The sequence below is a fragment of the Corvus moneduloides genome, chromosome 17 (assembly GCF_009650955.1).
Source record: "Corvus moneduloides isolate bCorMon1 chromosome 17, bCorMon1.pri, whole genome shotgun sequence".
NCBI lineage: Eukaryota > Metazoa > Chordata > Aves > Passeriformes > Corvidae > Corvus > Corvus moneduloides.
The window spans coordinates 12,358,538-12,382,507 of NC_045492.1; the positions used below are offsets into that span (position 1 = coordinate 12,358,538).

The 23,970-nt window shown below is 43.3% G+C and overlaps 2 protein-coding genes across 4 annotated transcripts in view; both read right to left on the reverse strand.

Annotated features, from left to right (window-relative positions):
- Nucleotides 1–12,507: 12,507 nt before the first annotated feature.
- On the reverse strand, nucleotides 12,508–20,043 carry RAE1 (ribonucleic acid export 1). The gene is made up of 12 exons (XM_032127165.1): nucleotides 19,957–20,043; nucleotides 19,414–19,510; nucleotides 19,168–19,272; nucleotides 18,496–18,588; nucleotides 18,001–18,087; nucleotides 17,481–17,567; nucleotides 17,186–17,257; nucleotides 16,634–16,741; nucleotides 16,212–16,318; nucleotides 16,042–16,117; nucleotides 15,316–15,510; nucleotides 12,508–13,838 (listed from the first exon to the last, which is right to left on the reverse strand). Exons 2-12 carry the CDS (start codon nucleotides 19,501–19,503, stop codon nucleotides 13,752–13,754), a joined length of 1,107 nt encoding a protein of 368 aa, XP_031983056.1. The 5' UTR covers nucleotides 19,504–19,510; nucleotides 19,957–20,043; the 3' UTR covers nucleotides 12,508–13,751.
- A 1,138-nt stretch (nucleotides 20,044–21,181) lies between these two features.
- The window catches only part of SPO11 (SPO11 initiator of meiotic double stranded breaks), a 218,490-nt gene continuing 215,701 nt past the window's right edge, over nucleotides 21,182–23,970 (reverse strand). For all 3 annotated transcript variants that reach the window (XM_032126851.1, XM_032126849.1, XM_032126850.1), the window contains 5 exons: nucleotides 23,747–23,846; nucleotides 23,193–23,230; nucleotides 22,486–22,562; nucleotides 22,178–22,289; nucleotides 21,182–21,919 (listed from right to left, as the gene is read on the reverse strand). In XM_032126851.1, coding sequence (XP_031982742.1) covers nucleotides 21,800–21,919; nucleotides 22,178–22,289; nucleotides 22,486–22,562; nucleotides 23,193–23,230; nucleotides 23,747–23,846 — 447 coding nt within the window. In that variant the 3' untranslated portion in view covers nucleotides 21,182–21,799. The remainder of the gene's footprint in view (nucleotides 21,920–22,177; nucleotides 22,290–22,485; nucleotides 22,563–23,192; nucleotides 23,231–23,746; nucleotides 23,847–23,970) is intronic.

Below are 23,970 nucleotides of genomic sequence, written 5' to 3' on the forward strand. Positions count from 1 at the left end.
CCAAAGATCCCGCCTGGGCTGCGGCACCCCGGCCCGCTGCTGTTGCACAACCATCGCAACGGCCAGGGCTGGGCTCCTGGCAGGTTCGGGCACGGGGACAAAGCCAGCCCGCGGCCGGCAGCCTTTGTGGCACGCAGGGTGGCAAAGGCGCGGTTGAAGCCCGGGCAGGAGGAAGGGGCGGTGTTGAACCGAATCGCCAAGGAGGAACAGCCGGGGAGGGGGTCAAGGAGTGAACAAAGGTCCAGAGCTGTCTTTCTCAAGCAGGTTCTTAAACGTCCTGCTTCTCTGCTGGGCACCTGGACATGTACCTGTGCAGTCTGTCTCTGGGGACAGGAATGCACCATTCCCATTTCCACTGGTAGTCAGCAATGGGGTTCTCCACCGTCCTCCTTTAGCATTTTGTTCCATCAAAGGACGGGCAACTCCTGCTGTGAAGTGCAAGGCTGTGAAGTGCCACTGCCTTTGACCTGACCTGCAGGTTTCAGCCCTGGCCTGTGATTCAAACCTGGGACAATCGTTACTGCATCACAGCCCCATATTCGCTGCAGGTACCCCTTGGTCCATAACTACAGGAAAACAAAAGCTGGAAAGCTACTTGGTACTTCAGAACCCACCATTCTGACGGTGGGATGCTTGCAATGCTTTAATTCCTCTTCTCCACTATCAGCTGGAGTTTGAGATGTAGGAGAGGATCCCAAAAATCATTATTCGTTCATAGTTTCCATCACCCAGAATCTCAAGAACTGCCCCTGTACCTTAGGTTTATCATTTCTCAGAGAAAGAGATTTTTTGCAACATGATAAATGCAGAGATAGATTTTAGAAAAAAAAAAAAAAGCCAGTGAAGTTCTAAATTACCATCCACTTTGGCTTCTATACAGCAGGTTCAGATTCTGCAGACATTTTTTCTCTTATGGACCCCACAGAGAAAAGCCAGTTATTTCAAGAGAAAGGAATGCATTAATGTCTGCACTCCATAGTTATTCATTAATATTTTTCTTGCACCGCTTCCATAGTTCTAAACACCCTATGCTTCATAAAAGAAAGAGGGGGGGAAAAAAGCCAAGGAAAGCCATTAAGCTTTTCAGTCCTGAAGCACCAGACTTCAAGATTAGGGCACATTTCCTTTGATTACTGTGGAAGAAAGATGGAGCTGGGCCAGCAGCACCCAACATCACTGCAAAATTGACAGCCCCTGCAAATGGATGGTCCATGGAGCCTTTGTGTTTTGTGCAGCCACCAGCTGTCCCTGCTCCGTCCCAACAGAAAGCCTGGGATACACCTTTGGGGTCAGACTCCAGCCAGGGGCTGGGGCCTCTCCACCCCCGAGTCACCCCTTCTGTCTGCATGACTTCCACCACAAACTGCACATCAGCTGCTTCCTGGGCCGCCCGAGCTAATGACAACCCAGTTGGCATTCAGTCACTGTCCTTTTACAGAGCTTCATTCTGCTCCAAATGATGGCAAAGATTCAAATCATCCAACCAGACTCTGGCTCCTCTGCAGGGCAGGCAGGGCTGGCAAAGTTCTCCAAAGAGACCAGCAGCATCTCTGTTCTCGATGCTTATGCTGGTCGGGGGGGAAAATCAGCACAGGATTTCTTCTTCTTCTTCAAACACGATCCCCACATCTCTCAAAGGAGAAATCCCAGCTCCTTTTCTTCCCTCGAGGCAGGAACAGGAGTTCTCCTACAGGCAGAACAGAACAAGAAAGGAGTTGAGGCTAAACCTGTGCTTGGTGAACACCACAAACCTCCCAGTACCGCTGGTGTGGCGGGGGAGGCGGCCTCGGTTCTGCCACATCCTGGAAAGCAGGACAGGAAATGAAATCTCCTATCTCATGGTGCAGCTATTGCACACACAGGCTGTAATGAGCTGTTACCACAAAAACAGCAGGAAAGGGAAGAGAAAGTGAGTAAGGATAACTTTATGGAAGTTAATTAATTTGCTTTTATTTTTTCTGCCTCGTTCTTGTGAAAAGCACTCATCCTCCTCAAAACACCTACAGGTAAAATCCAGCCATCAAATCAAAGCTGCAGGAGCTTGGCAGAGCCAGTTTGCTGACACCTCCCTGTGCTTTTACTGCATCTCTAGGAGGACCTGAGAAGAGAAGAATATTATTTCAACTTTCTCTGGTCAAAGACAGCTCCTGCAAAGACAGGCATATCTCAAAGTGTGAAGCTGCCTTGGGGAAGGCAGGACATTGCTTAGCACAAATCTGAGAGAAAACTCCAAGCAAGAAGGGGAACACAGATCTGTGCTATTGTAGGGGTGCATTTAGTCCTTTGTAGTTATTAAGGAATAAAACTACACTGGTCCATCAGTGAGGAAGCTGGGAGAAAAGTCATCTTTTGCAGCGGGTGTACAACCATCCATATCCTTAATGTATAGGATTTGTATTGCAAATCCAGAGCATCCTATTCTCATTCAGATTGGGAAGATTAATTTTATGATAATTCAACACAGTTAAGAGAACTCACTGGGTTTTTTTTACTTACATGTTAATATATCCCTTGAGGCTCATACAAAACTGATATGCAAAGGCTCCTTCTGGTGGACTTCAGCCACATTATCCAAGAGGTAGAATGGAGCAGCTGCAATCACCAAACCAAGTGTCCTGGTTCCACTGAAAATCCTAGAGAAGGTGGCACTGCAAGACTGTCCAGGTACGGAGCCACATAGAAATGGTCCCCTGGATGAAAAACAAATTATGGCAGGAAGTTCTACCTTTGGGAGCACAAGAACAGGACAGAGTTGAGAGGTCTGACCTACAAGCCGTTGAAGAACCTGCCTCATTTCTTAGCAAACTGATGGGCTTTATTTTTTAAATGGAGCAGGGCTACTGTGGAGCTCTGACCTTTTTGAGTTCCTGCTGCTGCTTAGCCAAGACTTCATTGCTGTAGGGCAGTGCCCTTGGGTTTTGCCATGGATACCCGCTTATTGCAACAACAGCAGATGAAACATACCCCTTAGAAGCTCCACAGTTAAATAAGTTAACTGGAGAGCAAGGGACTTACTGTGGGAACTGTTTGCTTTGTTAGTTTTACTAATGCTCAGTCTGGATGCTGGCCACCAGCGAGGCTGTGAACAGGGAGATCTTGAGGGGAGCTGCATTTAGTGGCATTTGGTTTAGGTTCTAGCAGGAAATTCTGCATCTGGGCCCTCTGTCTCAGATTTTCTGGTTTGGTGCCCTGAGCACACCATAACCATTGCTTAACCCAGAGCTGCTGCTGCTGCAACAACAAGAATTAAAAAATTACAATCATTCTTCTTTGGGCCACTTGTAACAAAATAGTTGAGCAGAGGATGTTCCCAGTCAGGGCTGCTTTTTGGCTTTGGTTTCTGTAGGAATCTTCCAATAGGACTATTTCCTCTTCTGAATATTCCAGAACTGGGGATGCTGAGTGAGCCCTGTTTCCTTTTGCTGGCTACACTGGTTACACACAAGCAGACCGTCAGCTCTACTGGGCACAGAGTGATCTGGTTTAATGTGCAAGTAACCTGCATTAAAACAACATGGATATGGACATTGGTAAATCTGGGACTGAGAACAACAAATGGGACACCTGACTCAATTCTGCTGGACCACAAGTATGTGTTAGTGTGGCTAAAGGAAATGTCATTAAAAATCTAATTCTACTTCCCCAAACTTTCCTGCCCTCCCACTCGATGTCCCTTCACAAAATGAAAATTGCATATCTGTGCCACGACAAAGGACAAACAGAATCATGGTAACTGCAAACAAGATTCCTGAAAAAGAAGAGGCTCCGGGGAGAAATTGCAGTGCTCATAACTGCTTGGAGCATCTTGCCACAGGAAGTGCACTGCAAGCCTTGGATATAAGTTTAGATGAAAATAAAGGCATAATATGGCCAAGGAAACTAAGAGGCTGTGCCATCACATTGCTCATACCTCTGCAACTGCCAGCAGGGAGAATGTCTGTATTCAGGAATGTTGTGCTTTGCTCTTTGTGCCACCATCACCGTTTCCCAGGAGTTTCTCAGAGCACAGCTTGGCACTTTTCCTTCCACATGCCCTTGTGCCAGTCATGTGTGTCAGGGGAAGAATGAACCACGTGTTTGGGACCAGGAAGGACTAGGCCAGCAAGGAAAGGTGCTTCATTGGACTGGTGGTGAAGATGTGCTGGAGCCACCCTGAGTGGTCAAACCTACATTTCTTGGTGCTGGTCACTCTGCCCTTGGGGAATTTCTCCACCACCATCTCCAATTCTCTGTTTATCCAGGTACAGCTCCTGGGAGCTGTGTGTGTGTACAGACTCTCTGCAGCATTGGCAAAGCACTCTGGGGAGCTGGAATGACACTGGGCTGGGGACTCAGCCCATCAGCCCGGGCCTGCCAGCTGGGGATTGTAACAGTCTGACAGCAGGGAGCTGGGCTGGCTTTCTGAGCAATCAAAATACTGCCCTTGATTAGGATGGTGGCTTGTTTTCTGGCATTGTTGGCATCTCTGCCAAATAGCTTTGTCATCATCATTGTAATGTCTTGGCCTAGAGCAATGGTAACCCTTGCCTTTCCTGTGACCTTGGGGATGATCTCTCTTTGACCTCTTAGTGAATGACTAATGAAAAGTGCAGATGTTCATATTGCAACTAAATTATGCAACATAATTTAATATGTTAATAATAATCCAGGAAACCCTTCACTAGCTGATCTTAGTTTCTTCTTTACTTCATAGAAGGCAGGAAAGGGATGATAAAGGGTTAGAAAAAGAAAAGGAACAGGACACAGCAAACAACTCATGTTGGTCTCTGGGACAGAAGTTTCTCTCCAGATTTTCTACCACAACTCCTCCATTGGCAGTAAGCAGTGGGAAACAGGAGCTGTAAGATAAAGAGAGAAGGAGCAAGCATTCTCCTGCTATGGCAGCATTAGGTGATGTCAGCAGAACATTAAATATGTAGGCCAAAATACTGTCCATTTCTTCAGGTTTGCCTTTGGAGATTCATGGAGGAAGAGTCTCTTCAGGAATTGGCTCAGGTGTCCCCAAATCTGAAAGGCAGGGCACAGGGAGAAGGGAGAGGAAGATAAGGAGATAAAACCACTTGTCATCACCTGCTAAACACAACCTCCAATAAAGATACTACTCCTTTCCTGAATTCCTGCACAGAAAATCTGTCTCTCTTTAATGGAAATATTCTCCCATCTCTCTCAGGCTGGGATTTAATTATCAAAGGGTTTTCCTCCCTCAAAAAGTTTTTTAGAAAAAAGCATTCCATTTGAGTCAAACATGCAAACTACATCTCAAAATAGTTAAACAAATATTTTGGCTGTTTCAATTTTATGTTGTACTTTGGGAAAATATTAATTGTAACCTCATACTTATGAAGTCTGAAAACCATAAAACTACATTTTAAAATGAGCAGGAATCATTTAATATTCTTTAAAGGAAGAAAGCAGAAAATGTAAGGCCTTTTGAAACAGCATTAATAATTTCAATTTTTTTCCAAATTTTTTGTGGAGTTGTTAGGTTAAAACTAAGTGGTATTTTCTGATTAAAAAAAAGAAAATGCCAGAAGGCTTCTAACAATCTCTGCCAAAGCTGCCAGGGCCACATCTCATGACCTTTTCATGGGAGTGCATGTGACACTGGTAGCACAAACCGAGCAGGAACTGTCCACCCACTCCAACCAGGGAATAGTCAGGACACTGACTATTAAGAAGAACATTAAACAAGATGTCCCAGCTCTGGGATGTAGAGCACAGCTGTATGGACACAACAGATATTCTTAACAGCAAAAGGCAACTGACTCCAGAGCTGGAAGACATCCATAGCATTGGGGCAGACCCCGTTTCTCTCCCACTGCCCATGGGCACACCCATGGATCACCTCCTTAACCTGGTGGTCCTTTTCTCCAGGTTGCTGTATTTTAGTCCTCACTAATACAGACTCTTTGTCACATCACATCCAATGAGATAAATAATCCATCTACTCTGATATCACTTTTCCAGTTGTGGTACTTTTAGAAGCTATTTAATGCCCACAATGAGCCTGGCCAAGTGCAGAAGATCATACACAAAAAGAAAAAATATTGGCATGGTAATAAACCTTCATTAAAGGTTTTGTTTGAAACTCTTAGAACCTCCTAGTTACCATGTCTACTCTATTTAAACACCAGGCAGCAAAGATTTGTTGCAGTGGCTCTGAACAGGATATAAACACAATTGGAAGGTCAAGATAACAAACCAACATATCAGCAGTGGATACAGAAGCTTTATCCATGGAGCCTGGAAAGGTGTTTAGAAAGAAAAACACAGTTACCTGCTCTGAAGTGTGGGCAGGATGATTCCAGCTTCTACATGATCTCAAAAAGTCCAAAATGGGCCTTTTACAAAAAAAATCAGTTACTATGGTGCCACAGCAGGGCAGCACCATCACCGACTGGAAGGGTCAAAGCTCACTTGGGCAATGCCATCTGGTTCCTGACAGTCCACATCCAGTCAGCTGGAGCAGTCCCTGCTGATGAGGAAAAGCCATCCAGAGCTCAACAGGCAGTGCCAGCAACACAATGTCCCCAACAGTCCAACAGGACAATGACATCAGCTGAACACAACAAGTGAAACAAAGGCAGGTCCCTTCCTGCTAAATCACACGGCCCAGTTAGTGCCCATCATGCCTTTAGCTAGTGGGTAAGCACATAGAGGAAGGTGCAAGACAACAAAGAGAGCATGCTTTTCATGCATTCTCAGGAGGACAAGACTGGAAGATCAGCTGATCTGTATTTTGAAGTCAAGCTCGTGCATGAAGTGTATGGATCAGTACTAAATCAGGAAACCCATTCTGCTTCTTGGAGTATGGTTTTCCTTTTGCCAGCCTGGGGGTGCCAGGGCCAGTCCTACCTCAAAGGACATTTTCATCAGCCTGCAAGGAGAAAAATCCACTCTTCTGTTTCCTTACCAGAATTTTGGCTGTGACAGCACCATCCATAAGGAGACCTGTTAAGAGCGAGGTGGCAGCACGTAGGTCACTAGTGGGGAATGTTACCCTGGGCCAAGCCACATTCAGAATCGTTTGGAGAGTTTAATCATCCTCTCTCTCATCTCCCTAATGCTGTTTGCAGCACCACTAAAGAAAGGTGCTCAGATGATGAACTGGATGACCTCAACCATTGTGACAGACACAGGTCAGCATTGCAGAATGACTCCCACTGCATCATGCAGCCAGTGGCTGAACAAAAGCTAGAAGGGTTCAATGAAAAAGGTTTTGCTAAGCTGTTCTCTTTAAATAGACATTTGCCATCTTTCTGTGGTTTTTTGAAAAGCTGTTTCAGCCCAGTGAAAGTGTTTCTGAAATGCTACATACTCATGTTTGAAGTCTGACAATGTTCCACAAATGTAGATGTTCTTCTTTACAATTATATAGATACTGTTCCATAAATTAAACATTAATGCCTAAACAACCAACTGCTGTCTGCAACCCTGCTGCTACAGACCAAGAATGAACATTACTTACGAAAAGGAGACCTCCAAGGAAAAGAGTCAGGTATCTGGAGAAAGCAATTACCTGTCAGTAAGTGATACCTGACTCCATATAAATCCCACTGTTATAGCAGGAACATGGCAGACAGCTGTCCTTCCAAAGAAAAAAAGGTTGTAAAGATTATATTTGAACTCCAGTTTAGTCATTTGAGAATAGTTTGAGCTGCTGCATTATCTCTGCCCTTTACTGAGTGCAATAATCATGGCATATTCTAAACAAAATTAGTCTCCCTTTGCTGTACATCATTAGTGAGCTGCATTTTATAGGCAAGGAAAGGAAGGTGATTGAACCAGCTGGCAGTGGCTCAGAAAAGGACATTTGAGCTTACACCTTTCTGGGAGATGGCACAACTGTGAGGAAGTACCTTGAGAAGGGTTGATGAAAATCCATTACTTGAGTTTTATTTCATAGTGTTCCCAGGAGCTGAACATTATCCCTCTCCTTGTCTGGTGCAGCAAACTGACGATCTGCATTTGAGAAAACATCAATGACAGACGGCATTCCCTATCAAACTACAGAGCATTTGTTAATACACCCCCAAGAAGGAGAGGCTTAGCTGACCCGGGTATTTACCATGCAGTTTCCAGCATTTTTCTGTTCCTACAACAAACTCGTTGTTGGATCTCAGCATATCCACACCTCACAAGCATAAAGCAGTTACTGCCTGCACAAGACACCCTGGGCAGCAAAGGGTAAACTTTCCCTGTGCCCAGGGAAGAGCATTACCTTAATCTCTTATCTAGGCCTGCTTTTCAGTGGCACTTGATACAGGAGCTATACCAAACACTTCCTTGAATACATAAAGCCGGGGATTGGGTTACACACGATTCAAGATCTGTGCCACCAGTAAGACAAAAGCTCCTATATTACCTGGCACGCGCCTGCTAAATTATTGAAGTGTCCCTTGAAACTGAATGTATTCACTGGATAATTAGTCAACAGAAGAAAATGGCCTCTCTTTACAAAGCTAATGTTGACAGGTATTGTGTCTCTTAGGCACTATAACAAAAAGCATTTGCAGAACTGATGCAACACAAACATTTGGAATTGCTCTGTCCATGCACAAGTGTTCCCAAGGCACATAGTTCCCTTTGTGGTGCTGCCTCAGTCTCACATTACCTTGCAACCAAGTCCTAAAAATGCGAATTACTTTTACCAAGTGTAGCACCATCCTCATTTCAGAAGCAGGTAAATGGTGCAAGCACCTGGAAGTTTGCTTTGCATCTGAGGAAGGAGTGAGATCAAAGTGGCACAGGTACCAGCCCCACTCCTCTCATTCTGCATCAAGTGAGACCTACCTGGGGCTGTGCAGTCACTGCCCCGCTCAGCTCACACTGCTTGTAGCTGATGTCCCCATGTGCCACTCCAGAGGCTCTGCTCTCAGGGGCTTGTTCCCTGCTGCAAGTACTTGGGATCACAGGCTGCTCCATGTGCACACAGGACACGCTGCACAATGGCAGTCCCAGCACGTCTGCTGACAGCACCACAGCCAGCCAGTGCTGCTCCGTTTATTCTGACCTGGCAAGGGAAGAACAGCAGCAGTTTCCACTTATGGGATGGCTGTGCTGTTGCTGAGAGCAGGATGGGCCTTGCACTGCTGTGTATAAACCTAAGCTTACCTGGAAATACAAATAGATGGCTTCCAGCTGTTTGAACACCAGCTGCGGGATGAAATACAGTTCTACCAACTCCAGCTCACAGCCCGAGGTGTGCAAAGACAACATTCTGTCAGTGCAGATATTACTGGGCTTTTTTCTTTTGAATTACACCTGTCACACCCGACACTAAGGGGACAGATGGGCTCTTTTAGGGGTCTTTGGCAGAATAAAGAGCACTAAATTGTACTTACAATCAAGGTTTTCTCAGCAGGATATTCTCATTAGCATAGCACAGAATTTATGATTAGTATGGCACAGGATTTCTACAAGTAGCAACAATATGGTACAATTTATAAGTAGCATAATACAGAATTTATAACATAATTTCTTGTAGCCTGGACCCTCCGCAGGTCTGAGGATCTTAATACATGGTTTAGTGTATCAATGTAACAATCATAATACAGACTTGGAAATCATGCCACAGAATGAGTCACTGAGTCCTGAGGAAGCAGAGGACAGTGGAGGCATCTGTGGCCATGAGAGGTCACAGGTCACTGTCCAGCAGCAGTTTGGGTCCCTGTTCTCCACTGAGGATTTCTAACTCCATAATTTTATAGACAGAGCCCTGGGTGCTGTTACACTTCCCTGTCTGTGATGGGCTCATCAGCAGCACTGGGCTGGCTGGGAGCCTGCCACCTTCAAGGCTAGCAAGGTTTCAGCCTGAAGCCCAGGAATCTTGAGGCCAGCAGCAAAGGGAAGAAGAAACATGTTTGGTTGACTTGGTTCAGAGCACCTTCAGGGCCTGGACGGTGAGAGAAGGGGAACAAATACATGACCTGCTTGGTCAGACATCTCTCTGAGGAGCTAAAGGAACGTCTCAGAGTTTGTTCTAAAACTTGGTTTATGTTTATGGATACCAGGTACACTCCTGAAAAACTCAGAATTAGAAATTATTTCTATCTTCTTCTGTTCTCTGAGTATTTTAGGATAACTTGCAAATAACTGTACCCTGTATTCCAGCAGACGTGCTATAGCACTGCAGCTCCGTGCAGAACTCCAGCGGCCCCAGCTGCAGGGAAAGCTCTGCTCAGGAGCTATCAGCACTGCCCTCGCCTGGCACCACAGCAGAGTTACAGCAACGGCCTCAAACTGCAGCATTCTGTGCATCCTGCAACTGCCGGGGGAGAGAAAAGTTAGTGGGGAATTGTTCCTGCTCTGAATTTGTTCCAGTCATTATTGTGTGCTGCAGCTCCAGATGATGATCATCACCTGGCTGGTAAAGCTGAACAACTCTGGGGAAATGCTTTACATGGAGCATCAAAGATTTTTGAAATTAAGTCAGTCTTACCCAAATGACTGCAAATGACACATAGCCAATCTGAAGACTTAAAAATTAACAGGCATTTCATTTTTCCCAGGTTAATCTCTGCAAAAAGCAAACAAATTAGAAATCAGGGATTTCTATCATTTCAAAGGCCGGGTAGTGTAAAACCTCATGATAGTGATTTGACACAATTCCTCATCGTGGGCAGCTGCTCAGACACCTCATCTGCAAACAGCACTTCTTCACCATTAAACTGAGCCAGGCCTAAGCAACAGTTTTATTGAAATATCCCACATATACCTAATCCCAGCTCGATGTCAAATCCACACCTCTCTGGAGAACAAGTCAATGACCAGTTTTCTTGGCCTAGGAGCTAAGCTGGAGTACTCACTAATTCAGGATTGCATTTCCTGTGACAGATGGTAAATCAATATTCTGCCTGCCTGCCATTGTGCAAACATGTCTTGTTTCATCTGTGAAAGGCTTTAGCAGACAACCTTTGCCAATTATTTTGTTTTCTGAAATACATTTCATTAAACCAATGTGCAAAACCACTGACACGTGAGAGCAGCAGCAGGAAACTCATCTGAAAATGTTGTAAAATGTTCCAATTTTGAGGGTTTAACTGGGCTGCTCTTTATGCCAAAGATTATTTTCCTGCAATAAAACACACTGACAGCAAACTTTCTGAAAACTAAAGAAGTTATTTTATAAATCAAGCATTCCTATGGTTAGCTTTGGGTACATTCGAGCCTTACATTCTTCAGTTTTTTTGGACAAGGTTACTGCCATAGAATAGCAAGTTAATACATCTCCAGAAATGCACTAATACTTTAAAGGGTGTGAATAAACTCTCACTTATTTTTGATGCTTGAAGGGATACAGCTGTGTGTACTTTACAACAGAACCTCACAATAGTTCCAGAGAAGAGTAAATTGCCAATGTGTTCTCTTAACTTGGGTAATGGAAAACAATTCAGTTCAAAGCCTGACTCTCCTCCCAGCTGAACACATGCAATGGGCACAGCAACATAATGGAAACTGTGTTCTTCTAAAATTAGTCTGAACAAGTAGCAAGTGATGACTAAATAATTCTGAAGCCTCACTGACAAAGAAATTGAGTCCAGCAGAATAAGTACTCAACATATTAACACACAGTGAGTTATGAAACAACTCACCAGTGCTGGCCTCAGTGTCCACACAAGTAGGTGCAACTCCATGGGATCCCAGAGAAATGTACCTGCTGAACTCACCTATTTTCTCTCATTCACATTGTTAAGCATTTAAACAAAATGAGATTTATTAAAGCAAGAAACAATGACACATTCCATTCCTCCCTGTTTACACCAGTGGGAGTTCTGCACACATCAGTGATCACATATACTTCATCTTGAGCCTGCAGTTGCTTGGTGGCATTCAGTTGACTGGGAAGTCTGGAAAAATGTGCTAACAACCAAAGATTGCTGCATAACAATCACAACCTTAGGGAAAAAAGTCAACAGAAACCAGAGATGTTTGAGAAAATGACCAGCTACCAATATAAGAGCTGGGAACTCTTTCTTACCTTAAAGAAAACAAATAGTGCATGAACATGAAAGCTCAAACTATGTAAAACAGAGGTAGCAGGAAAAAAAAACTATCTTGAGAAATAAAACAGAAAAAGATCATCCCTCAACAAGGAGAGTTGGGTGTATTTCAAGGACTTTCCTCTATACCAACAAGAAATACCCATCCAGCAAAAAACTGATGAACACAGGGAAGAGTCTGGAGTGAAAAGACAGTGGCTGCAGAGAGTTTGAAGAGTCTATGATTCATTTGTACTCACGTTGTCAGGTATTTGGCTGCGGAAATAGCAATGAACTGGATTCAGTCTCACCAAACAAAAGGTTTTTCACTCCAGTTCTCCCAATTCTTCAAGGCAAACCCACAGGAATAATTCATAGTGAAACAGCAGTTGGAAAATGCATTGGATTCCCAGCTGAAGCAGCTGGAGGAAAAGGACTTTCATTAAATGTCTCTGAATTACAGTAAAAGGACTTTTAAAAGTGAAGCACATTACCTTGCCCACATTATTATAACAGAACTTTTGAATATAAAAAAGCATTTAGTAAAAACTTTATTTGAAATGTAGCATGAATCCGTAACCATCAGCATTAAACCATAGCAGTTTTACAGAGAATTTGTACAATATGACATGTACTTCTACACATGCTCCCCCCATCGCCTTTTTATTCAGTCATTATCAAACAAACAGTAGTTAGACAGGAATAATAAGCATTCACTTCCAAAAAGAAAACTTTGGCATGTATACAACTGGCTAGTTAAAAGTAAACAGTGGTAGATTCAAGTCAGAAAGAGACCCACTCGTTTTGTTTCACAGCATTTTTGATCGCGATGAAGCTCCCCAGCACTACTTTCTAGTTAATACAAAAATGAGTATTTTTTTCAGTTGTGAACACCCTGTTACAGGACAAAACCATGTTAAGAGAGATGTAAAAAACTCAACTTTTAAATCTAAAAGGTGTCAGCTTCAAAGCAGTTTAGGTCAAAGGGATTTTGCACACATTGGTTTGGTCATGAATAAAACCTTTAAAGGTTTGCTCATGCTCCTGAACTCTGTGTCACTGAGCTATTTCACCACTTGGCACCATTGCAACTTCTCCTTTGAATTAGAAAAAGCAGTTTGCTCAAAAGTCATGTCCGCTGCAGGAGTGTAAGAAAAATCTAAAGTTTGCACTGGGCCCATCTTCTGTCTTGAGTTTCTGTCACTGCTGTTGGCCCCACCTTCCTAGTCATCTACAAAAGAAGGGAAAAACTCTTTGCAAGGCATTTCTTCCTGGCATACAGCAGACAATGCTTCCATTTCAAAAACCAGAAAGCAGTGAAAGAACCCTGAATTATTAATAACGAAAACAAGCCTCCTTTGAGAAGAATTACTGGTGATTCTCCAAGTACTTACAAAAAATACTGTATTTATACAACTTCTCCAGAACTATTATCATTAACATATTTTAATGTAGTACTAACAAAATAAACCCATAGATACAAATGGTTGCACTTCAAAGCAGGAATATCTACCCCAGTTGTTGCTTTTGCTGCAATTTCATTATTGCTGTGGAACAGAGAGTGGTTAAGTCATGTCAATATGAGCCTCTCTTTCTTATACACATCAGAGGATCTAATTTGGAAAATGTTCTCCAGCAAGTCAGAATACATTTAGTGTAATTTTTACAGTTCCTGCTAAAAGTTTGTGATCCAAACTTGAATAAACCATGGTGCAACAGGGCACAAATGGCAGAAGAGCAGAACAAGCAGAGGAGCTTGAGTCAGACTCGCTACTTCTTATTCCTGGGCTTCAGCTCCTCTGCCGCATTTCGCAGAAAAATGTAGTTTTTCTTTTGTGGATTATAGAATTCATGACCCTAAAGAGAAAAATAATCTACATTTAATCTCTTCAAATAAGAAATATCAGCATTATGTAAAATGTAAGAATATAAATATTCCATTGGTTTGGTTTATTAAGATTGAAAGCATTTAAGACCAGATATTGGACCACACTGGTGGATTAGAAACAGCTCAGTTTAACAAGCAATTACAAGAACTATACATAAAGTAAAATTTAGGACTTCTATCCATTTTTAAAGTACAAAATATTTTTAGTAAAAAAAAAAATAACCATATATCTCTAGGTTCTACTCTACAGATGCAGCTTAAGGACTCAATATGATTTCTTTTAAATGTCATTTTATGCAGAGAAGAAACTAAACCTTTAATGGCCCACCCAGCTTCACTTTATATTTTCTATCTTTTAAATGACGTAAGGTCACATTTTTTCAAAGTGAAGCCCAAGTTCTACAGGCAACTGCAGAGCTTTCTGTTCCCCAACTGCAGATGCAAATGTGCTGTTTTGCATAATCATATAATTTGCATACACATTACCAAATTAATAGCCAGATATCCAAATCAGGGAGAGCAAACACTAATAAAGCTACTGAAGCCCAACATGCAAGTTGGAAATTACCAACGCTATGGACAAGAAATGGTTCTGAGAAGGAACTTACTTAGTACTTAGCACCTACTGATTTTACTACTTAATACTGGTTTACAGATCTGAAAGATACCACTGCAGTCTACCCAAGCATCAGAACTGCAGAATTCATCTGCTCTGGCACCAACAAATAAGACTGAATACAATGCAGTGAATTTTGCTCTTTATGACAGGCAGTCGAGTTAATCTATGTGATTTCTGCATTCATTTCACTCAAAACCACAAGGAACATTATCCTCCAAGCACCATGAAAATTAGTTACATTTCAAGCTTGCTGGCCCTCTCTTCTTAAACTATTAGGAAGTATTAATTTTCCACAGATTATGGTTTGCTGTGTTTCTGCTGCATCTGTATTGTTAAGTCTGGAAGACAAATACATAATTAAGCACCATCAAAAAGCCTCACTGAGTGGCAGTGAAAATGTAATACAGGGCATTCAAACACTGGGGGTGCTTCTAGTCAGTCACAGCTTTTTTTCCTGCACAGGCAGCAGAGATGTGCACTTCACAAGCTCTGTGGGAAGCTGTTAGGGTGCCACACTGCTCTGCGACACTGCCCATGGCACAACGTGTGTGAGCAACCACAGCAGCCTCTGAATCAGGGAATTTACATTTTGCTCATCCACATTTGCAAACCAGCACTGTTTAGCAATCTTGTCCAGCTGAAGATGAAACACCACAAATTCACAGCTTCAGTGCTAAACTTCATCAGGTGGCCAAAATGGCCATTCTAAATTTTCTTAGGAATCAGAAAGACTCAGCTACTATTTATAAAGAACAGAAAAAGCTCCACAAGAAAAAGAGTTTTAGCTATTAACTGCAAATATGAACGTGAGTCTAAACCTTTCTTACCTTTGACCAATCATAGCTGGAAGCATAAGCAAATATATTGCCATTGTGGTTGAAACAACAAGCAGATATTGGCTGGTCCAGTTGCTCTGAGGTTTTTAGCTTTGTCCGTGCATCTTTATCCCAAAAGCTGAATCTCCCATCAGACCCTACTGTGGCCAGAGTACCATGGACAGGGTGGAATGCTATCCCATTGACCTGCAGAACCATACAAAACACCATGTAAAAAACCACACACAGCAACAGGTGATAGGAACACTCACAGCACATGTCCTGAAGCCTGCAAGAGTAAATACACAAAACTTCTACTGGATTAGTAGTACAACTCTTAATTTTTAAAAATATTTTCAGATATATTTTTGGAGAAAAGACCCAAAAAACAACCAAAGAAAAGTCACCAAAGCAACAAGAAAAGCACCATCTTTTTTGCCTAGTACCTAGTAATTCAAAGCATAATGCCATTATACAACTATTGTTTCAATATCTGCAAAATTAACAAGTGTCAACTCCACTTGCTGACAAGAAGATTCAATGAAACACTGATCTAGTGCTTGTTTTATGGGAAGTATAAAAATTTGCCTTTCCTCTTATGACTGTGACAGGTCTTCAAATGTGTCTAAGATACCTTTAGGCAAGACAAAAGGTCAAGAAGAACAAACAATTCAGAGCCAATTTTGTATCAGGAGTGTACAGTGTATATATGATAGACGGTACATGTTGGAAACTCACAGCATAGATGTCCTGAGGTGCTGATGTGTTTGTTCCATTGGAGCGATGGCATTTAAAAGTGAAATTATCTTTTGCACTGGGAAGGAAATAAAAATTTTTATTAAAAAAGGCTTCTTACTTTCATCACTGTGAACTGAGCAATTAGAGAGGATGTTTTATTAAATACTTACGGATTTGGGGGGTTTATATAATGAATAGCTACTCTCCCTTCAATACTTCCAAGAGCAAATCCAGTTGGTTTGTTCACTTTGTCTTTGAAAATAGCGACACAGCGATGCTGAATTAGAGAAAGACAGAAAGGAGTTTTAGAGAGAGACATATTTTCCACAGGGACACAAAACTGATATCACAGACATCAAAGCAAGGTAAAGCAAAACCACTAACAAGGACAACAGATTGGTCAAATCCTGTTGAGAATTTGGGCAACAGTGTTTAAATTTCTAAATCCTTGTGAAGATCAGCAACAGATCAATGGCAAACCAGGTCACTGCCATGCTAAGATAACTTGGGGTTGAAGCACTGCATGTTTTTACAAAAAAATGTCAAGTCCAGAATGTCAACAATCTGTATAAACACAAATATTATTATTTACCTGGTGTTTAAGAGGAGACTCTATTCTTCTAAATTCAGAAGGCTGGTTCTCTAACTGATAAACTATCAAACCCCTTTCTGCAGTGGCCACAGCTGCCATAGGATGAACCTGGGTAAGGTTGTAAAACAGGATGGAAGAGATGGAGGGAAATAGGAAGCAGATAAAGAACAAAGTTAATTTATTCACTTATCTTCAAACACAAGTCAGTTTTGCCCTGCCACGGAGAAATTAAACACACCAAAAATCTTTTAATTATCAGCTGGCTCTTCCAGTGTGAAGTGCAGTGGTGGTTTACCAACGTGTCCAGAACTAAGGATAGGTCAGTCCTCGTGCTGATTTTTGTGATGTTAAAAGGACACTAAGTGTGTTTTGTAGGACGAAAATCCCTATTTTCCAGGGCCTGATCAAGAAGATCAGATTGTGTTCTACTACTACAACCACACAGAGATCAAACACTAACAGTATTCAAGTACTCTCCTAGAGAAACCCCCAAAACTTATTACTGCTCCCAGTTACCCAGCTGGCACCAGTTTACCACATATCCTGACTTACCACATCTGCACAGTAACATCTTTCAGGGAGCTGCAGTGTCATCATAGGTGTTGGTGAACGGGTATCCCAGAACTGATGGGAACAGAGAAATAAACAAACTTACACTCGGAGCTCAGGATACACTTAAAATTGCTACAGGAGAGAGAATATAACTGGCACCAAGTAGTGCAACTCTCTGAAGTGAGGCTATTCATTAATTATTAGAGCCTAATAAAGTAATTTCATTTCACATAAATATTTTTATACACAGATTACTAGCACACTTTGTGTCCATTTGTTCAGGTAAAAATCATACCTTCAATGTTTTATCCCAGCTTCCTGTCATCACACAGCTGTAATTTGGTGCTTTAATCCAATGGATAGTCTTCACAGGAGCATCATGCTGAAGAAAGAAAGGACAAACACACATGAAAAAAGCAATCATTAGAGACTAACTCTCTTATTAAATTATAACTGGTGACTAATTCTAGTCACCATAATTACATATTCTACAAACAGACATTAACTTCTAATTTGAGAATGTAAACTGTAATTCCTGTTATTGTTGCAGCAGAAAGCTGGTATTTGTGAACTGAGTGACTTCTTAAAATTTTTTTCCCCTCTAATGCAGCAGGGTGACTTAGTGAGATCACTGCAGCAGTGGAAAGAGCTCCCTCCCTTAAGTAAAACAGAGGAAACAGGTGCAAAGGGTTTTTAAACCACTTTGATCACCTGTTCAGGTGCACTTCACTATCTCAAAAATATTAAAATTAGAAACATAGCTTTTAATAAATACAGAAAAAGAAAAAAAAATTAGTACTTTGGGTTTTACTTACTTGTGCAATCTGAATTGCTTGATTACTGTTGAGATCCCACATTTTGGCAGTTTTATCACAGGAAGCAGTAAATACTTTACTCCCATCCTAAACAACAAGAGTAAACCCAAGAGATTAACCAGCTCTACTGGAAAACAGTCAAGCCTCATTCTCTTCTAGTAACAGTGTAACATCAATGTAACATGTACAGGGATTGCAAGACAAAGAAGAAACAGAAAGTCAAATTTATTTATGACTATATCATAAAAGAACAAACAGTGCTGGCTTTTATCTAGCTTTTAATACACTGCTAACTTTTAAACTCACTTTCAGCCTTCTTACATCCATGCCAGCCCATCCCATTAGGACACACTTAGTCCACATTTACAGCAATTTAAGTCTACACAATAACCATGGGCTGCAGCTACACGTGGCACCCGTCTGCCTGCAAACCACACACCAATTTATTCAGACTTTGGGTAAAAAATGTACATTTGTTTTTAAGTAAAAACATACATCACTCCAGCAGGCATCTAGTACAGGCCCTGTGTGCATCTGCTGAGCCTTTGGAATTGTCTGTCCGTTATCCTGAACTTCCCAGCAGCGAACCTGTAACAGGAGAAGCAAGTGCAGATTTAACGTATTAACAGAAACTTAAGAAGACTTGTCTTGAAGACCCCGGCCTTACTTTATCCAACAAAAAGTATGGTTAGAAACACCAAAGTTTGTTTTTTTTTCAGAACTAGTAAAACCTTATTTTTTCTGCTTATGTTCCTTTTACCTGTAGAGGCAAAACAACCCTGCAACTTCAATTTCCACCTCAAGAGAGCCTTGCAAACCTGTAACTCCTCACCACACTGTCCTGCAGAACCCTTAACCCTCAGCAGAGCACAACAGTTAGAAAACATGCCCACGTTTGTCTTCCTTCCCTGCCTGAGCCAGCTAGGATGTCATACTTCAAACTAAAAAAACTTATATGATAACTTAATCAAGAACCTTATCTTTTTGGATTAGCGCTGCCAAAGCGGGTGATTTATCAACCATGTCAAACTTAGTGCCTTGGTACCAGACATAAGCTTAGCAGTTCTTCAACAAGTTAGGTTTGCAGGTACCCTGCACAAGCTTTTAGGATCTCATTTTGCAGTTTAGGCACTTCATTCATCTGCATGTCTAACTGAGAGTACTTACATCATTTGCCCATGATCCTGCAATGAGGAAATTACCCGGCAGTGTTGGCGGACTAAATGCTAAACAAGATATGCTGTCATCAGGTGGAGATGTTACTTCAATATCCTATAAAGGACAGGAGACAGAACACAATTTGGCACATTTTAAAACTGTGAACAGAGCTCTTGTTACTTCTACAGAACGAGTCAGTAGGTTTTGCTGTGATACATGAACACACACAGCAGCACAGGGGGCTGACACACGTACTTTCATCGGGTTGTGGTTATCTGCTGTCGTGCTGCCGAACATGCTGGTACCTCCGGTACCAAACCCCGACGTTGATCCGAAGAGACTCATCCTTGCCCTGCGAACGAGTAAAAGGTTGAGCCCTGCAAGGCCCTCAAGCGTGCCCAGGGCCGCAGCCAGCACACCAGCACGCCCCTGGGATATACAAATATACCAAATAAAGTAAAATAAAATAAAATAAAATAAGACACTTCTCGTTGCTGCTGGATCCTCCACACCTCCCGGCTGCCCACCCTGCCGCGGATGCCTCTCGGGCCGTGCCCTGGCAGAGCCAACGCCACCAAGCCCCTCACTGGCACCCGAAGACTGCGACACCGAGGCTACCCCGGGAAGCCCAAACCCGAGCCCGGCCCGGGGTGCTGCCCAGCCGGGGCTCCCTCTGCCCACCCCCGAGGCCGCCGCTCCGCGGCGCTCCCTCTCCCCGGCCGGCGACACCCGGGGCGGCCCCTCAGGCGCTGCTGCGGGGCCGGGCGGGGGTGCGGGCCGGGGTCCGCCCTCACGCACCGGTGCGGGGCCCGCTCCGGCCCGGAACCAGCGACGCAGCGCAGCGGCGAGCGCGCGACGGGCCGCGCCTCCTGCGCACGCGCCGCGAGGCGGAGCCGCGCCTGCGCCCTGGGCGGGCGGGGCGGGGCGGGGCGGTCAGGGGCGGTCAGGGGCGGTCAGGGCGGGGCGGTCAGGGCGGGGCGGTCAGGGGCGGTCAGGGGCGGTCAGGGGCGGTCAGGGCGGGGCGGTCAGGGCGGGGCGGTCAGGGGCGGTCAGGGGCGGTCAGGGCGGTCAGGGGCGGTCAGGGCGGGGCCGGGCGGGGCGGTCAGGGGCGGTCAGGGCGGGGCCGGGCGGTCAGGGGCGGTCAGGGGCGGTTCAGGGGCGGTTCAGGGGCGGGGCGGTCAGGGGCGGTCAGGGGCGGTCAGGGGCGGGGCCGGGCGGTCAGGGGCGGTCAGGGGCGGTCAGGGCGGGGCCGGGCGGTCAGGGGCGGTCAGGGGCGGTTCAGGGGCGGGGCGGTCAGGGGCGGTCAGGGGCGGTCAGGGCGGGGCCGGGCGGGGCGGTCAGGGGCGGTCAGGGCGGGGCCGGGCGGTCAGGGGCGGTCAGGGGCGGTCAGGGCGGTCAGGGGCGGTCAGGGCGGGGCCGGGCGGGGCGGTCAGGGGCGGTCAGGGCGGGGCCGGGCGGTCAGGGGCGGTCAGGGGCGGTCAGGGGCGGTCAGGGGCGGTTCAGGGGCGGGGCGGTCAGGGGTGGTCCAGGCCCCGTCCTGTCCCCGCCCCGCCCCGCCCCTGACCGCCCCTGACCGCCCCGCCCCGCCCCGTCAGAGGAAAAGGGTCGATCCCGTTTTCTTTCCCAGGGCGGCAGGAGACGTTGCAAGTTGGGTGTTTTTTGGGGATGTCCCTGACCCTCCTGTGGTACAGGTGCTGCTGGACCAGCCCTGTGTTCCCGGGGATTACAGTGCCTGTGCACCTGGACACCAGCCATCACTACGCAGTTGTAACTCTACCACTGTACAGTAAATAAAAAGGACATTTCATTCGAATTTCATATTGATGAAACAGCCATTAAAAAACTCTACTGAAAATATCGTCTGTAATATCCATGCTAATGACTTTAGAGATCAATTTTGGAAGTATTTTCTATGCAGTCAATCTGGCTCCCTCGCATTAAAATTATTGTACATTTTAATCACCAGTTTTCTGCTTCTCTTTAGTGTTTTAGAGCCAACTAAATAAATAAAATGAACAAGGGATTCTGTTATAATGTGCATTGCTAACAGGATTGTTTATTAAATTCTTTATCAGTAACATCTGCTTTCTTATTTGTTCATTGAAGACAAATAGTAATTTGATTGCTGAAAGATTTATAGCTGCTTGAGATATGCAGTAAGGAATTATTTCTGGCTTTTAGGTCTAAATTTACAAAACCCCACAATGCTGTACCTAAAAAAAATTCCAAAATGAGGCATGGGCAATAAATCCTTAACAAAGTCTTTCACTCCCTTCAAAAATAAAAAGCATCATCTTGTGCTTTAAGAGAGAAGGCAAAGCAATTCCTGGATACATTTTTGAACATTACCTTTTTCTGGCCAGAAAGAACATATTTCATTATCCTTTCTGTGTGTACCACTGCATTTGGCACTGTTTCACAGCAGAAACCACAGAATGGAAGTAGGACTATTCTGCAAAAATCATAATTACTCTTATGATTTGAACAAAAAAAAAAAAAAGAGAAAATTATACTCTAGCTACAGTGATAAAGAAACTGAACAAGAAACTGACACATACTCCTTTGTCTCTGCACTTTTTTTTCTTAAGTGCAGTCAAAATAAATCAATATATAGAAAAACATTTCATTTGCAGACCAACATTCATAGCCATCCACCAAACTGCAGTTTGTTTGGTAAATAGACTCTGGACAGGTAATCTGATGAGAGAGAAGTTAAAACTTGAATTTCAGCCTTCAGTTTAGATGCTGCCATAATTTCCAGCTAAAAGAGAGAAAAAAAAAAAAAAAAAAAGAGGAAAAATTAACGTGTAAGAAGTTAAGTAAGGAAAATCCATCCACTCATTGTACATGCATGTGGAACTATGAAGTGGTTCAGAGACACCCCAGGGCATGGGCTTTCTCAATCTTGCCTTCTTTTAGGGCTACAAAATCTGACTGGTTCTGCTATCCTAAGAGGTTGTCAGACAAAGGATTTGTCCTGTGGGGAGTAAGAAATAGAAAAGAGCAGGTTTATACATACCTCTTTTTTCCACAGTGGCTGACAAGCAATGTAAGGTCTCTTTTGAATACTTGCTAACTTATTTTCATCTTGCTTTGTAAATGGAATCAGGGCATCTTTGCATATGTTTAATCTACAAAAAAAATAAAATTCTTAAATTTTCTCACACACTTAAAAATATACTTGTGCAACTTATTTCTTTATATTAAGCCAAAATAATGCATGAAAAGAATAATGGATTTAAATGGATTTTTGTGCAGTAAGTCAGACTGCATTTCCTGTCTATGAAGCAGAATGATACTCCTGTTTCTTTTGGGGAAATAACTCACCTCTTGAGATCAGATGGAAGGAGACCAAGCCACTTGATAGAGGGAACGGTGAGATGATGGGCCTCAAAGGACATGGACTAAAATAAGAAAGGTCAGCTATAATATCCAGTGAGCTTTAGTTTAACTTGGGATGATCTTTTTCCATTTCTCTACTGAACAATTCATCCATCTGCTCCTGCCCTCTGCCTTCACCTCTATCTGCCTGCCTTCCTATTGTGTTTCCATACCTTGTCTGTAGCCATGTAACATGATAACACTTTCTTGTCCCTCTTGCTTCTTCTTCCATAATGTTCCACACTAACACAAGTATCCCTAAGCAAATTCTCCAGAACAGAATCTTTACCAACATAACATGATTTTGTGGTGAATCACCCATCTCACAGTTAAGTCCTCCTCCTTCATTTCTAAGGCAGAAAACAAAGTCAAATGGTAACCCTTTTCTATTTGGACTGTCTGAAAACCACCTATGCAGCAGAGAAAAACTGAAATATAGTTAAAGGAAGCAGCTGGCAATGCTATCCAGTTTCTTTTTGTTGCAGGATGAAGCTGTTTCTGCAGACACACAAGGCCTATAAGTCACCTCTTTGTGTTGAAACAAAATGTTAAAAGGCAGTGCCCATTCTGGCAAAGGCTGTAGCATTTCATGCATTCCAGCTTCCAGGCTGGGCTACAAAACAACGTATTTGAAGGGGAAAAAATATACTCACCACAGATCCATATTTGTAGACGCACATTATTTCTACACCTGGGTTGCAGAATAGCAAAAGTCAAGTGTCTGTTTGTCTGCACAATGGGCACGTTTAAGGAGACTGTTTAAAAATTCAGTTTTATGGCACAACAGTTATGGCTTTAAGATTAGGGAGGTTCTTATGGTTTACATATATATTTTAGATTATGTCAAAATAATCAGAATCTCAGTATGTCACCTTCATATTTTTAAATGTTTCACACTATCTGTGCGTTGTCAATTTAAACCCAAGCATAATCAGCTCTTTTACACATTGTCCAACATCTAATATTAAAAATGTCTTTCTCTATCCTGTGTAATTCATATCTCTTAATACTATTGCTTTGAGCAGCTGCTTCTCACTTTGCAGTAATCTTCCTAATTTCAGGTGGGATCAATGTAGCTACATCACCTTCCATCACCTTCTGATTGTGTTGGATTTCTGAACTCTCAGAACCTTCCCGTAAGAGTGAGAAAGGGCATTCTGAATGAATTTTGCTTTCCTTTTATGCCTTTGAACCTCTACAGATTTACCATGTGGATCTGCATCCATAAGGGTGAAAACAGGAATTTGAAAAGAATCCCACAGCTTCCTGACCAAAAGTCGTGTATTAAGATCTGGTATGCCTCTTCCCTAAAGAAAAAAAAGAAAAGCAGATGGTTTTAAATTAAGTGAAACAACATCTGGCTACATATGTGTTTACATTTGCCATTTAAAAGCAAGCAAACAAACAAAATGCTGGCAGAAACGTTTGTCC